This window comes from Lissotriton helveticus, chromosome 8 (genome assembly GCF_964261635.1).
Source record: "Lissotriton helveticus chromosome 8, aLisHel1.1, whole genome shotgun sequence".
In the NCBI taxonomy this organism is placed as follows: Eukaryota; Metazoa; Chordata; class Amphibia; order Caudata; family Salamandridae; genus Lissotriton; species Lissotriton helveticus.
In genome coordinates, this window is record NC_136069.1 from 1,041,635,089 (window position 1) to 1,041,650,027 (window position 14,939).

At 45.7% G+C, this 14,939-nt stretch overlaps 1 protein-coding gene across 6 annotated transcripts in view; it reads right to left on the bottom strand.

The window, feature by feature from the left end:
* The window catches only part of BCLAF3 (BCLAF1 and THRAP3 family member 3), a 525,957-nt gene that overhangs the window by 438,582 nt on the left and 72,436 nt on the right, over positions 1–14,939 (bottom strand). For all 6 annotated transcript variants that reach the window (XM_078657893.1, XM_078657894.1, XM_078657895.1 and 3 more), the window contains exon 6: positions 5,146–5,260. In XM_078657893.1, the coding sequence (XP_078514019.1) occupies positions 5,146–5,260 (115 nt within the window). The remainder of the gene's footprint in view (positions 1–5,145; positions 5,261–14,939) is intronic.

The window sequence follows — 14,939 nt, forward strand, 5'->3', positions numbered from 1 at the left end:
CAATTGCTGAGGAATCGGATGCTTCAGAACAGCACGATTGTTTCCTCAGAACAGAGGAAGAGACGAAAGGGAGAGTTGATTTATTCGACACTCCTCTTGCTGAATGTGATGGTACATTATGGGTGGATGGTTCATGCTTTAAACTCCCAAATGGTAATGTGATTACAGCATATGCTGTCACAACTTTGCACACAATCGTTGAAACTGCGCGAATACCACATGGTTCAGCTCAAGCCGCTGAACTCGTGGCACTGACGAGAGCATGTGTGTTATCCAAAGGAATGAAAGTGACTGTCTATACCGACAGCCAGTATGCTTTTGGAGTGGCTCACAGTTTTGGACGATTGTGGAGAGAACGTGGGTTCCTGACTTCGCATGGAGCTAAGATTCAGCATGGTCAGTTGGTGAATGAGCTTCTTGAATCACTGACGTTGCCCCTGAAAGTAGCGATCGTGAAATGTAGTGCTCACAAGAAAGTGACTGATGATGTTGGTCGTGGAAATGCATTTGCTGATGAAACTGCTAAGGAAACTGCAAAGAATATGATGAGCCGAATGTATGTTGTGAGCTCAGAAAGATGGACTGGTGATGTTGGAATATGTGAAGACACGATAGAAAGTGTGAAGTCCATCCAAACTGAGGCCACGGAGAAAGAGTTAAGCATGTGGAGAGAAAGTACAGGGAGAATGGATGCAAATGGTTGTTGGATTGAATCGACAAAGCAACAGAGATGGTTGTTACCCGATGCATATGTGCCTGCAGTGGTTACGATGGCTCATGGGATGGCCCATATCAGCGCGAAAGGGATTTGCGAGTTGTTGGCCCCAGTGTGGAAGAATTCAGGGATTCCCAAGTGTGCAGAGAATGTTGTCAAGAATTGTATGGTATGTCTGAAGCACAATCCTGGTAGGGGAACCCCAACTCCAGCTGGTCATTTTGCACCTCCTACGTATCCGTTCGAGGTTTTGCAGCTAGATTTCATACACATGGAGAGGTGCAACAACTTAAAATATGTGCTCGTGGTTGTTTGTGCCTTCTCAAGATGGGTAGAAGCCTATCCCCTAAGGGACAATACTGCCTTGTCCACAGCGAAAGCCCTTGTGAAAGAGTTCTTCCCCAGGTTCGGAATGCCTAGAATGGTCTGGTCGGACAACGGAAGTGAATTTGTGGGTTGTGTGATGAAAAGAGTGTGTGAAGGGCTAGGCATTAGGCAGAAGTTCCACGCTGCAAATCACCCCCAATCAGCTGGATTAGTGGAATGTTACAATGGCACGCTTAAACTTAAATTGGCCAAAATCCAAGCGAGCACAGGTCTTAAATGGCCTGACGCTCTACCCTTAGCACTCCTATCCACCAGAATGACTGTGCATTCGCGAATGAAACTCAGCCCCTATGAAATAATCTTTGGTCGGCCAGCCAACCTATGGGGAGTGCCTAGGCCCACGAAGTTTAGCGAGCTGCAACACCCCATTTTGCTTGACTATTTGTATGAATTGACGGCTAAATTGCGTGTTTTATATCAACAGGTCCACAACACCTTGCCTCCGGTCTCTGAGACACCGGGTCACTCCATTGACCCCGGTTCCTGGGTGCTGGTCAGGAATTTCCAAAGAACAAGAAACGACCAGCCCAGATGGACCGGGCCTCACCTCGTCCTCCTGTCTACAAGGTCAACTGTTAGGGTGGAGGGGAAGGCCAATTGGGTCCACGGGATCCATTGTAAGAAAATACCCTTCCCTCTGCCACATGACCAATGGGTCCGAAAAGGAGGCACTGACTCAAAGCGCACAACTGATGAACGTGTAAAAGAAGCTAATCCTGATTGTGAAAGTGGGAACATTTTTCAAGACACTGCGCAGCCATCAGAACAATTGAACTTTGTGGAACCTGAGCTACTATTTCTGGACCAGACAGTACCCGGGAAAAGACGCTACCATTTGCGACCAAGAAAAACAGACTGAAGTAAAAGTGATTTATTTTATGATCCAAGAGAAAAACCTGTGGACTAATAAAAATGTGTGTTTTTCCCCCAAATCCTATTTTTGAAAGTGCAGATTCTCCCATCTAGGTAACTTGCTTATTTTGTTTTTTTCGAACCGCCATCCGGGTTCCGCTGCTAGGGTCGCGGTTGATTAAAGACTTTTGGGTGCAGCTGACGACGATAGGTCGCTGGTTCCAGTTGGTCCAAGGGAGCTACCCTAGACTGACGGAAGCATCCTTTAGCAGAAACAACCTACCGCCGCGGGCAGCACCTTAGAGAGGATGGAGTTTCCTGATGTGGAGAGACCTGCCAAACAAATGAACTTTAAGCAGAGACTTTTGAAAACAATAAGGAAGAGAATTTTTATAATAATGTGTATTTTTATGCTATTTAGCGTAATGGTCTTTTTGATAAGCTATGTTTTATTCTCTTTTCATGTGACATTTGCACCCACTACATCACCCATACCTCCTCCTACTGTTTCCTCTCATTCTTTCCACCCTTTGCCTGACCACGAATCAAATAGGAGATTAGAGTTCATTAATAACTCCTTCGTTCAGTTATTACACCAACACCAACTTGTAATGAACACAACCAACTGTTGGGTGTGTGGTCTCATGCCCCACACCACGGATAGAGGTATCCCCTATTTGGTCCTGCCATTTAGTCGCAATGGGTCAGTATGGGCATATAGGACAATGTTCATATATGCACGAGAAATCCAACCCCTACGCTCGGTAAAAGACAACCTCAAGACTAGCGCCCTAGTCAAGGGTATAGTTGACATGATCAAGGAAGTAACTTCTTACGAAGATACCCCGGATGATGAGATACTTGCATATGTAGGTTGGAATGTGACCGGATATGGCACTACATTAAGTGAGAAACAGCAAGCCAAGAGATCGTCCCCTATCTGGATCGTACCCCATCAAGGTCACCTGTGTCTGCAAGGTATTGGTAGGAATACTAGAGCTCAGCTAGGGAAGAGTGTCTGTACAGAAACGTACGTTTTTGGATCCCAGACTTCCCCTGCCTTTTTAGCCGCTAAGGGTACTTATTTCATCTGCCATGATAGAGCCTATACATGGTTGCCCCCTGACTTCTCGGGCTCATGTTTTGTTTCATTCCTGTTACCTCCCACCTACACAGCAGCAGCAGATTACCATCGGACAAGGGTAGTTAGAGGTGTTTTGAGTAAAGAAGACACTGCAGGTCAAGAATTTGGTGACTTTGCAATGGGTGTTCTGCCGTTCTGGGGAGCCATGGCTAACAGCAGAAACATAAGGCAATTGACAAGGGTAGTTGAATCCACCGTGATTGAAACTGCTGGTGCCCTTAGTAACCTGACTGCTGAGCTCCAGTCGGATCGACTGATGACCCTTCAGAACCGGGTCGCTTTGGATGTAATACTTGCGGACCGAGGTGGAGTATGCAAATTGATCCAGTCCAGTTGTTGCATTTTTATTCCAGATAATGCTCCGACAGTGTACGGGGCCATCTCCAAACTACATAAGATTTCCGAATCTATTCATGTGGATAAAGGAGATTGGTCATTAATGGGATGGTTCTGGGGACTGATATCTGCTTGGGGATGGAAAATTCTGATGGTCATTGGGATGGTCTTAGCCATTCTTTTCCTGTTCTGTCTATGCATACAGTGTGCTCCTGCAATATGTGGCCTCTGTGTTACATCATGTGTAAGGAAGCCTGTGTCAAGACATGAGCTCAGCACTAGAATGATGTTGCAGCAACATCTCAATGACTTTAGGAATATAGATCTGGACTCAGATTAACATGAGGATAGATTAATTGCCTATGTAAGGGCAAAAGGAGGGTCTGTGGTTCTGAAAAATCTGGATTCATATAATAGTACTGGACTCGAGAATAAAAACTTCGTCGAAATAGGACGAATTTGGTATCAAAAGACCGAGAATGACGAGTACATCAAGTACATGTATTTTCGGCATATTCGAGTGACGATTTCACCTCGAAATCGTCATTTACGTTCTAAACCCTTAGCTACGTGTTGCCCTTTACATCGGCCTTAATCCAGTTGAATTTGATTCCACAAGGACACATAGTCCTTAATCGACTTCTCCCTGACCCCAGTACAAGTTAGAACCATTGCCCCAGGCCGAACTCGTTAGGTCAGTTCCCTCCCAGTGGCCGAGCAAGATAGCATCTAGGCCCAACCAGCCATAAAACCATTTCAGCGCGCACACCTGCCATATCTCGCTCACATCTTTCTCCACTCCTTTTCCTCACTTGCTTTATGATGGGGAGGTGACCATTTTTATTAGGGGTCCAGCGATATCTGATGAAATGTTGGGCCTTGCCGGATGATTTGTTATGGGCAGCACGACGTGAAATATGTACATGTCATCATGACTCTGCTTTTCTTTTGTAATCAGTAACCATAAATGAAATACCACGAATCCAAGGAATGTTTTGCCCAAGGCTGAATATTATGTATAAGAAGAGAAGCCTAACTTCGTGAAAGTGTGCAGTCTCATGAATATACTCGCATTGTACTTCTAGGACCCTGTCACCTTGGTTGCAGCCAATAAACTAATCTTTGACTTCACCTGGAAGACTCTGAAGTTTCTGTCGGTCTGACTCAGGAGAACCCGAGGTCTCTGGGTGTTGATCCCCTGGCACCGCTGGGTTACCGGTTCTGTGCCGGTTCTTAAAAACCCAGTACCTCAGGGGGGTGGGGGGTGAGGGGGGTTGTCCCTCAATGACATCCCCAACAAGGACTAGGGGGGCCAGAGTATCTCCACACAGAGCCCCTGAGCCCTGTAATGGCATCCGCAATATCGGAGTTTGCGGTTCAGCCAGCCAATCGGAATGAGAGCTGTAGTGTGACTCACAAGAGCCTCCCATAAAAATACTATATTATTTGAAGTTGCATGCCCACAAAATGCAGGAGACAATGCCACCTTAACACTCCTCAATATGGTTTTGTGTTTTATTGCAATGCCCCAAATACCCGGAGCAGTTCTTTGAGAAGGTAGCACACCACAAAATAGACACAATGCAAGGTTTGCAAGGCATATTTTTCAGACCTAAGAATTCATCCTAGCCCATAATCAGCCCTTCAACACCTTTTTATTATAAAAATATCTGATACAGCAAACGTCCTTGACATAGAGCTAGACACATACCTGTGAATTTCTGGATCTGGACGTGCCACTGCTTCTTTTGTATCTTCGGCTTGCTTGTCTTTCAACTTGGAAAATCGTTCATGAAGTGTAAGCCCAGAACACTTGAAATAATTTGCTGTAAACAAAAGGATTGATTAAAAGATAAATACATTTATGTAAGAATAGCTTTCTTACCAGAAGTAAATAAACAACTCAAAATATAAAAATACATGGATTCACTTTCAGGGAAGATATTGTCAGTATCCAAACTATGCTATTTTGCATACAGAAGGTCGACATTGGGTTTTCTCTGGAGAAATAGAGAAAAAAACGAAATAGATCAAAGGCATTTTGCCCTACCACCAGATATAGTGCTTGCCAGACACCAACCCTCAATACAAATCAATTTTCTTAGCTCTCCATGCTGTAATCTGACATATTGGCACTGAGAAGAACAATAGTTACTTACCTGTAATCTGTGGTTCTCCAGTATTGGTGTCATTCATAGATTCACACGCCTGAATCATTCCCCTTTGTCGGAGTGGGAGTCCCACGGTACATAAAAAAGCAATAATATGCAAATAATTACCAAACAACCTTAGAAATAAAGAACCGGGAAGTAAAGTAGCCCTAAGCCACAAGAGTAAAAACTTTCACACTCATGACTATCATAGTCATTTTGTATAGTCCAAACTGCAGCCAATCAGGTGACAGCACCCACTAGAATGTTCTCCCTAGAGGCTCAGGCTCTCAGATTTTCTCACAGGAGTGGAGGCAACATCATAGCCAAAAGAGCCTCTGAGGAGAGGTGGGTGGGTGCATGTGAATCTATGAAAGACACAGATTACAGGTAACTATGGATGAGGTGATCCCTCTCGTAGAATGTGCTCTCGGCGTAGTGCGTAGAGACCTTCCCGCCTGATGATGACACAGACTAATCGTCGAGGACATTCAACGAGCTATGGTCTGTTTGGATACGGAGTAACCATGACGAGGCCTCCCATACGCTACAAAAAGTTGATCCGATTTTCGAATTGTAGCAGTTCGTTGCAGATAGAACATGAGACATCTCCTGATGTCCAGGGAATGCAAAGCTTTCCATGCCGTTGTCTGAGGATTTGGAAAAAATGTTTTCAGAATTACCTGTTCATTAAGGTGAAAATCTGAAGGAACCTTAGGCATGAAGCTGGGATTGGTACGAAGCACCACTGAATTAGATGTGAATTGCAGAAAAGGTGACTTAAACTTGAATGCTTGAATGTCGCTGACCCTTCTTGCTGATGTCAGCGCCAACAGCAGAGATACCTTCCAAGAAAGGAACTTAAGGTCAACTTTGTGAATAGGTTCAAAGGGGTATCGCATGAGTTGAGCGAGCACCACATTCAAATGCCAAGATGGAGGTGGACGCAGAATAGGGGGTGTAGTGTCCTAGAGGGTCCCCCCCAAGGATTACACGCCACTCAGTATCTTCGTTCAGGCACCTTTATTCTTTATCGTCATACAGCCTCTTGCATCTGCGTCCTTCCCCTTGTCACCGCTCTCCTGTGCTCTGGGTCCTGCCCCCCTGACCGGATGTGGTGTCCGGTGTCCTTTCCCCAGTGTCCTTGACCCGTGGGTCCTAGTGCCCAGCAGTCTGGTCACGACATCTCCCCCTTTGTAGCAAACAAACATTTTCCATGACGTAGTCTGCGGTCACTGCTAGTGAGTGCTGATAGAGAGAGGTAGCGATAGATAGAGATAGAGATAGAAATAGAGAGAGATAGAGAGAGAGACCTGGTCACATTACATCTCTTCAATCAGTCTCTGCGGTTTCTTGCACGTTCTTCTCGGTCTGATTTCATTTTCGTTCCCTTGTCCATTGTCTTCTTCCTTCACTGCTGTTGTAGTTGGCGTCAGCGGTTCTTCTTCTTCGGTTTCAGTTCTCTGAAATGCGAACTGTTCCTTGTGATGTTATACCGCCTCGCCGCCGCGGTTATCATCGGTCCTTTCACTTCCATCACAGTCAGCGGGTCTTTCGAGAATGTGCTGTCTGATTTCCTATGCTGTCGTTGCCGCACTACCACTGTGTCGCCTTCCTTTATTTTTGGTTTGGAGGCATGCCTCCGTTGATCAGCGTAGGCCTTCATCTTTGCCTTCGCTTCTCCAGCTTTGACAGCTATGTCGCTTCGGTCTGCATTCATCGTTGTTTCCATTTGTGGCAACCTGGTCTTGCTCAAACGCCCTAGAACTAGTTTGGCCGGGCATCGGCCTGTGGAACTGTGAGGGCTGTTCCTGTAGTCCCTCAGTATCTGGCATAGTGCCTGTCCTGTCGATATTTGTGTTAATTTCGCTCTTTGGACTGCCTTCTTGATGGTCCCCATGAACCGTTCCGCCATTCCATTTGCTTGTGGCCACAGAGGCGTTATCTTCTGGTGTCTGATTCCTAGGTATTCCATGAACTTTCGGAATTGTTCTCCCGAAAATGGCGTGCCATTGTCAGTTTTTAGTGTTTGGGGCGAGCCCCATGCGGCGAACACATCATCCATTACTGGTAGGGTTGCATTTGCTGACGTTGATGCTACTTGTCTGACTATTGGGAAACGGGAGAACTCATCTATGATGACCAGTAGATAGTTTCCTGTCTCTAGTGGTCCATAGAAATCTGCCGCCAATTCGGACCACACCGCCTTTGGTAGTTCAGACATTTGAAGTGGCTCCGGTTTTGGTGGTGGCCCCGTCACCTGGCAGACGTGGCAACGCATCACTTCAACCATGCTATCTAGCCCCGGGAACCACACTTTTTCTCTCAACATTTTCTTAGTTGCCACTATTCCTCGGTGTGACTCGTGTGCCAATTCAATTGTTTGCTTTCTCAGCGTGCGGGGCATCACTATCCTTTTTCCTCTCATCAAGATGCCATTTTCGGTCTCTGAGAGCTCTTCATTAATCTTCTTGAATGCTAGCAGTTCCTCCTTTATCACCCCTTCATCCAGAATGCTATTGTTGTTTATGTGCCTCCACCTTTGTTGTCTGGTCACTTTCTGGATGGCTTGCATGGTGGGGTCTCGTTTTGTATCCTGTTCCAACTCGGACATTGTTATTGAGGCTGGCGTGTTGTGCTTCAAGATGAAATTCAGATATTCCTCTGCCATTGTCGTGGCCTCAGCTTTGTGTGGCAACGGATGTCTGGACATATAGTGAGCTGGGTTGTGTTCTTTGCCAGGCGTGTGTATTATTTTGAAGTTATAGTCCATTAACCTCTCTATTCTTGGTGGTATCTTAGCGTTTGGATTTCCATAGATTGTAATTAGAGCTTGGTGGTCCGTTACTATCGTGAATGGTTTCCCATATATGAACATGTGATAATGTTCGCAGGCCCACACAACTGCCAGGCTCTCTTTCTCCGGTTGAGAGTATGCTCTTCAATGTCTGATAGGCTTTTGCTCCCATAGGCCGCTACGCATCTTGGCGAGTCCTTTCCTGGTCTGTGTTGCGCCAGTATTGCACCCAACCCTACTGGGCTTGAGTCTACTGTTAGTTCGGTGCACAACAGTGGATCAAAGTATGCCAGATGATCTACGGCAGTCACAGCCTCTCTTATTTCCTCAAAGGCCTTGCTGCAATCTTTTGTCAATGCAAAAATCTGTCCTTAGTTTTGTCAGTTTCCGCAGTGGTGCACTTACTGTCGCAAAGTCTTTGATATATCTTGCACAGTAGCTGGCAAGACCAAGGAATGACCGGACTTCTGCGACATCGCTTGGTGGCTTCGCTTTTTACAACGTGTCTACCTTGCTGCGATCTGGCCGCATTCCTTTTTTTGAAAAAATGCGTCCAATGAACACCAGTTCATCTCGTCCCAGTTCACACTTGTCTTCATTTAGTGTGAGGCCAGCCTGTTCTAGCTGGGTGCATACTTCTCACAACGCTTTGTCGTGTTCTTCATCTGTCTTGCCGATCACCAGGATGTCATCGCTATAGTTCAAACTGTTTTTCACTGGCCTTATCACTTGTCTGATAGTCTCTTGGAATATTTTGGCTGCTGACGATATCCTAAAGCTCAGACGTTTATAGCGGAACAAACCTAGGTGTGTGAAGAATGTTGTTATGTATCTTGATTGCGGATCCAGCTCTAACTGGTGATATCCCTTTCACAAGTCCAGTTTCGAGAATCTATGCTCAGCTGCCAGTCTATTTCTGACGTTTGAGCCAGCATGTAAAATCTGCTGTTCTCTCCCTTTTAAACAAGTTTTGGTTGGGTAGTTAGACGTGTAGTAGCTAAGGTTTCCCCTACTACAGTGCCATCACATTTTCTGTGTTGAGGCCAAGTCTACTGGCAATAGAGACTTCCAGAGAGCGGATTAACCACCCATACCTGAGGCAGCTGAACTGGTCTCAAAATGGCCACCAGGATAGGAAATCTGTAAATTTTTGGATAACAGCAGTTAGATGCTTTTTCAGAATTGGATGGTTCCCAAACAAAGACTGTAGAGTTGGCTGAAGGCATTCCGCCTCAGTTGCAATAACCACCAAACTCTGCCCCCCCCCCCCTGTGTTTTCACCAAGGAGGTTGTTTGTACACTAGCATCAGGAGAGAATAAATGTTGAGGCGCAAATCTTCTGACTAGCAGTTGTTCACCCAAAAATCTGATGTAAGCGAAGTAAAGCCTGCAGAACTACCTTACTGCAAGCCGCGACTAGAAGTACGACCAATCTGCTTATGAAAAGCTCTAGACTGAGCCTCCCAGGAGTGACTAAATCCAAAGAAAGAGAATACTTTACTTTTCTTTATTTGGTTTAAACATATTAAACCATGATAAAAAACAGCACACTATACATAATTCAGTTTAAAATCAGAGCGGCCCGCGCCATAGGCGCAAGCAAGTTAATAAAAATAGGAGAGAAATTCATATCAGATATGGGACAGCAATTTAAAGTGCAAGTATGAAAACATATTAAAATTCAAACGCGGACATTGACTTGCGTGCTAGCACCGCAACTTTCAGAAACAAGGCGACGCCAATAATAATGTCCACATCATCCAATCGGAAAAGTGCATTATTCACTTCTCTAAGATCACCGATATGTAGTTTCTTAAGAACAGGGAGCAGGATAGTTTTGGTATATGTGGAATAAAAATTACAGAAAAATAAAAATGCAACATAGATGGGCTAGATTTCCCATCGCATAGACATAGGCATAAAGTTAGATTAGGTTGGAAGCCTAGTGGGAAGTTTCATGAATATTTTATTGTGCCTTCCCTAAAACAGAACAATTAACTGCGTTCCCAGTGACTCATGGGCCAATCACATACCTTTGGGGTGAGCCAATCCATCCCTGAGTTCTACTCAAATAGGCCGAGACTCTAGATTTTTCTGAGTCCCTCTTTGCTCGCTCTGCAAGCACATGTTGGTACCAGCACACCTGCAGATGTTTCCTACTTATAGTACAAAGGCCCTCTGGATTTTCAAATGGTTGACTGAAACCTATCTTGCACAGGCAGGATTCAATATACTTTAGCCAAGGGATTTTTCTGCCTTTGTCACATGCGAGGCAATCTTTTATAATATCTTTCGTAAGGGCTCCCTTTGTATTTTGCAGGATTGCTTGCCAAACAAGCATTGGAAATGCAATAGGTCTCGCATTAGAAAAGTTGGAGCTATTGGTCTTGTAAATGACAAATATTTCATTTATTTGTTGGTTTTTAAAATAGCTAAATTGATAGCTTTGTCATTTACAATGCCAATAGTTATAACTTTCGCGAATGTGACACCTATAGCATTTGGACTGCAACATGTTTTGTATTTACGTGACTTAGATGGCAGCTCTGGTCGTTAGGCCACATCTCTAGAGAGCAGGAGAGTGCAGCAGGGGAGAGAAGCACAGCAATGTAATATGTCTCGCATTAGGAAAGTTTGAGCTATTGGTATTGTAAAGGACACATTTTTTATTTATGTGCTTGTTTTGAAAATAGCGAAATTAATATCTTTGTTATTTACAATGCCAATAGTTTTATCTTTCGCAAATGTGACACCTATTGTAACACAATATGTGTTGTAGCACTGAGTGGTGTGAGGGTGTGAGGGTGAGTGGTGTGAGGGTGTGAGGGTGAGTGGTGTGAGGGTGTGAGGGTGAGTGGTGTGAGGGTGTGAGGGTGAGTGGTGTGAGGGTGTGAGGGTGAGTGGTGTGAGGGTGAGTGGTGTGAGGGTGAGTGGTGTGAGGGTGAGTGGTGTGAGGGTGAGTGGTGTGAGGGTGAGTGGTGTGAGGGTGTGAGGGTGAGTGGTGAGTGGTGTGAGGGTAAGGGGGTGTGAGGGTAAGGGGGTGTGAGGGTAAGGGGGTGTGAGGGTAAGGGGGTGTGAGGGTAAGGGGGTGTGAGGGTAAGGGGGTGTGAGGGTAAGGGGGTGTGAGGGTAAGGGGGTGTGAGGGTAAGGGGGTGTGAGGGTAAGGGGGTGTGAGGGTAAGGGGGTGTGAGGGTAAGGGGGTGTGAGGGTAAGGGGGTGTGAGGGTAAGGGGGTGTGAGGGTAAGGGGGTGTGAGGGTAAGGGGGTGTGAGGGTAAGGGGGTGTGAGGGTAAGGGGGTGTGAGGGTAAGGGGGTGTGAGGGTGAGGGGGTGTGAGGGTGAGGGGGTGTGAGGGTGAGGGGGTGTGAGGGTGAGGGGTGTGAGGGTGAGGGGTGTGAGGGTGAGTGAGGGTGAGTGAGGGTGTGTGAGGGTGTGTGAGGGTGTGTGAGGGTGTGTGAGGGTGTGTGAGGGTGTGTGAGGGTGTGTGAGGGTGTGGGTGTGTGAGGGTGTGTGAGGGTGTGTGAGGGTGACTGAGGGTAAGGGTGTGTGTGTGTGTGAGGGTGTGAGGCTGAGAGGGTGAGAGGGTTGTGAGGGGGGTGAGAGGGTTGTGAGGGGGGTGAGAGGGTTGTGAGGGGGGTGAGGGTGAAACAGGTGGTGAAACAGCTGAAATTTTTTCTAGGCCACACTTAAAAAACCCATAAACGAGCTAAAAAGAGGGATACATGTTTATAATCAGTTGTTACTAACAGAGAGGAAGAAACCTAGAGATGGAGATGAGCCATATTATTTATGCCCACACCAAGGATGTTGTCTGTATGCACATTAGAGGTATGAAAACTCCCAGCAGGCCATGATGGAACATGTGAAACCAAACTAATACAGGGCCGATGATACTGATGTTAAAAAAGAGCAGGAGGCCACACATTTAACAATGGCTTTTCGCTAGCTCACAGACCCTTCCTCAAAAAAAGAAAATACACTCTACGTTTCTGACAAAGAAGGCAGCAGGACTACTGGCTTGTAAAAAGAAAGCATTCCTGCAGCCAGACTGTGCTCCCAAACATCTTTTGTTTTTTAATTACATACAGATGCAGGGTCCCACCAATCTCTTTGAGTGCATTATTTTCCAGACAGTAACTAAATTCAAGCATCAACTTTGGTTTGCCACCAAACAAAACAAGTCAGTGTAATACAGAGGTTGCGATAGCAGAGAACAGATCTGGTCCGAGTTCAAGTCTGCTGGGGGAGAGAGTTGGAGAAAGGCACGCGGGATGCGAGGTGCGTCATTGGTGTCTGTGGGAGGATAAGGCGAGAGACTTCAATAGTACTCGAAGTCATCAACAAAAGCTTTGGGTTGAGGCACGCAGCACGGTTTGGGAACTAAATACCAGTCAGGTTTTGAAAATCAATGACGCACTAGTAGGTTGGCGAAGCGGAAGCAACGACAGTTAAGAGGGGAGAGTTGTCAACAGCGAAGAGCTGCGCCTGGCAGTGAGAAGCAGATTACTCCATAGACAAAATGCAGCTCTACTCTGTAACTGAGTGCGAGGGGACAATGCTGTATAGTGAACAGATTCAGCTGCTATGGTGAGCGAACTTGTGCAACTGAGCTGCTGGAGTGTGTGTTAATCTTACAAGAACCAAAGGGTGGAGGGGGCGGAGCAGGGAGAGCGGCCTTTGAAATGCACTTCACACGGCCGGCCGACCGTGAAACTGAAAGCACGGCCGGCCGGCTGTGAAAGCCTTTGATGCCGCAGGGGGTGGAGCGGCACCAAGCTGGGCAACAGATGGCTGACAATTTGATGCTGTGCACGCGCATTTTAGGTCAATGCGCTTGCGCATTGACCTAAAAGCGCACGGGCAAATCGCCAGTTTGTTAAAGTCTGTTTAAAGCCCTATAGTCTCGCTCCGCTCAATGCGCATGCGCATTGATAGGCCTTGAGACCTAAAAAGCAGCAGGTGGACACTAATGAAACCTTCCACAAAGGGCATGCCTAACTCACTGTGACAGATGAAACTTGAGATTGGACTCCCAGGACCTTCCTGCAAAATCGGTTTTCTTCTAGTTGTACTTGGTGGCAATTCTCAGTTCCCCACACCTCTGCTCCATAAGTTGCAGACAGGAGGCACTGTATTCTATAGATCTTCAAAAAAGGAGCCAGAACATTCCCTTTCCTAGGACGAGAGGCCTATGGCTCTGGAGAGTTTGTTCCCACTGTTTGCTATATGCACTTTCCAAGAGCCACTATCGCTAAATGTCATACCTAGATAGGTGAAAGTACTTGTGCAGAGTATGCTGTGATCACCTAGCTTCAATGATGGTATATTGTATTTCTTAAGACCGCACAACATAATAAAAGACTTGTTAAAGTGTGTTTGAAGGTCTAGTAATGCCATAAATTAGATAAAGCCATTCACTAGGACAGAAAAAGCCTTTGGAGTGCGGGCCATCAAACGGCGTTAACTTGTCAGCATACAACAGTGCTGGTAATGGGGAGCTCCGTATTATGGGAACACCAGTAGTAGTGGTTAAAATGAGTGAAGGTTGTTAATTTATAAAATAAATAAAAGTGGTGCTAAGACACAACCTTGTCTCACACCTCTCAATGTTAATACCTTCTGAGGCTTCACCATTAGTGTTAATTTTCATTCATGCTGTCATTCCTCTGTGTAGATAAGCTAAGTAGTGCATTAAGGCTTCTTCCAAACCAAGAGATTAGGATGGACCAAAGCTTGGACCGATTAACGCTATCAAATGCCATTGATAGGTCCATAAAAGCTAAGTACACAGGGGAATAACTTGCTATAGTGTACTTCACAATGATTAATGTGAGATGGAGGCACTGCTCTATAGGGCCCACTTTGGGTCTGAAGCCATATTGACTGGGATGTAATATTTTTTATTCAGCCAATTCATTTATGTGGTTTTATAAACCCCTGCCCAAAATTTTGAAGTAGTGTCTATTAATGAGATGGGTCTATAGCAGCTGGGCTGGGAACAATCCCCTTTTTTTAAAATAGGCACTATAATGGATGTCGACCATGATTCGGGAATGGAGGCATTGGCAAGAATTTTGAAGACATTCAATAGTAGCGGCGCCCAAAATATCGAATTGTGTCTCAAAAGAACTACGGCTACCCCATCAGGGCCAGGTGCTTTGCCCCCATCACTCTGCTGTAATGCCTCCTCTACCTTTTCCAGAATTGGTTGAATTGCGCTACAGTCAGGATATGGCAAAGTGTCAGTGATTGGGCTAGCCTGGGCATAGATTGTAGAAAAGTGAGTCTCCCAGTCCTGGCTAGAGATGTAAGAATCAATCTTTGGATCTGTACAATTAGGTTGTTTCGTCTTTTTAAGTGAATCCCAGAAGAGGTAGCTATTCTTCCCATTTGCAGCTATAATAAGTGAGTCCCATTGCGGTCTCACTTGTTCTGCTTTCCGAATACGTAATACTCGCTTAGATTGTGTACAGGCTTCAATCACAGCTATAGGATTCTTTGGAATGGCCTTACGAGTGCGTCGCAAATGGCTATTCGCAAGAGAGCGGTCCCGATTGAAC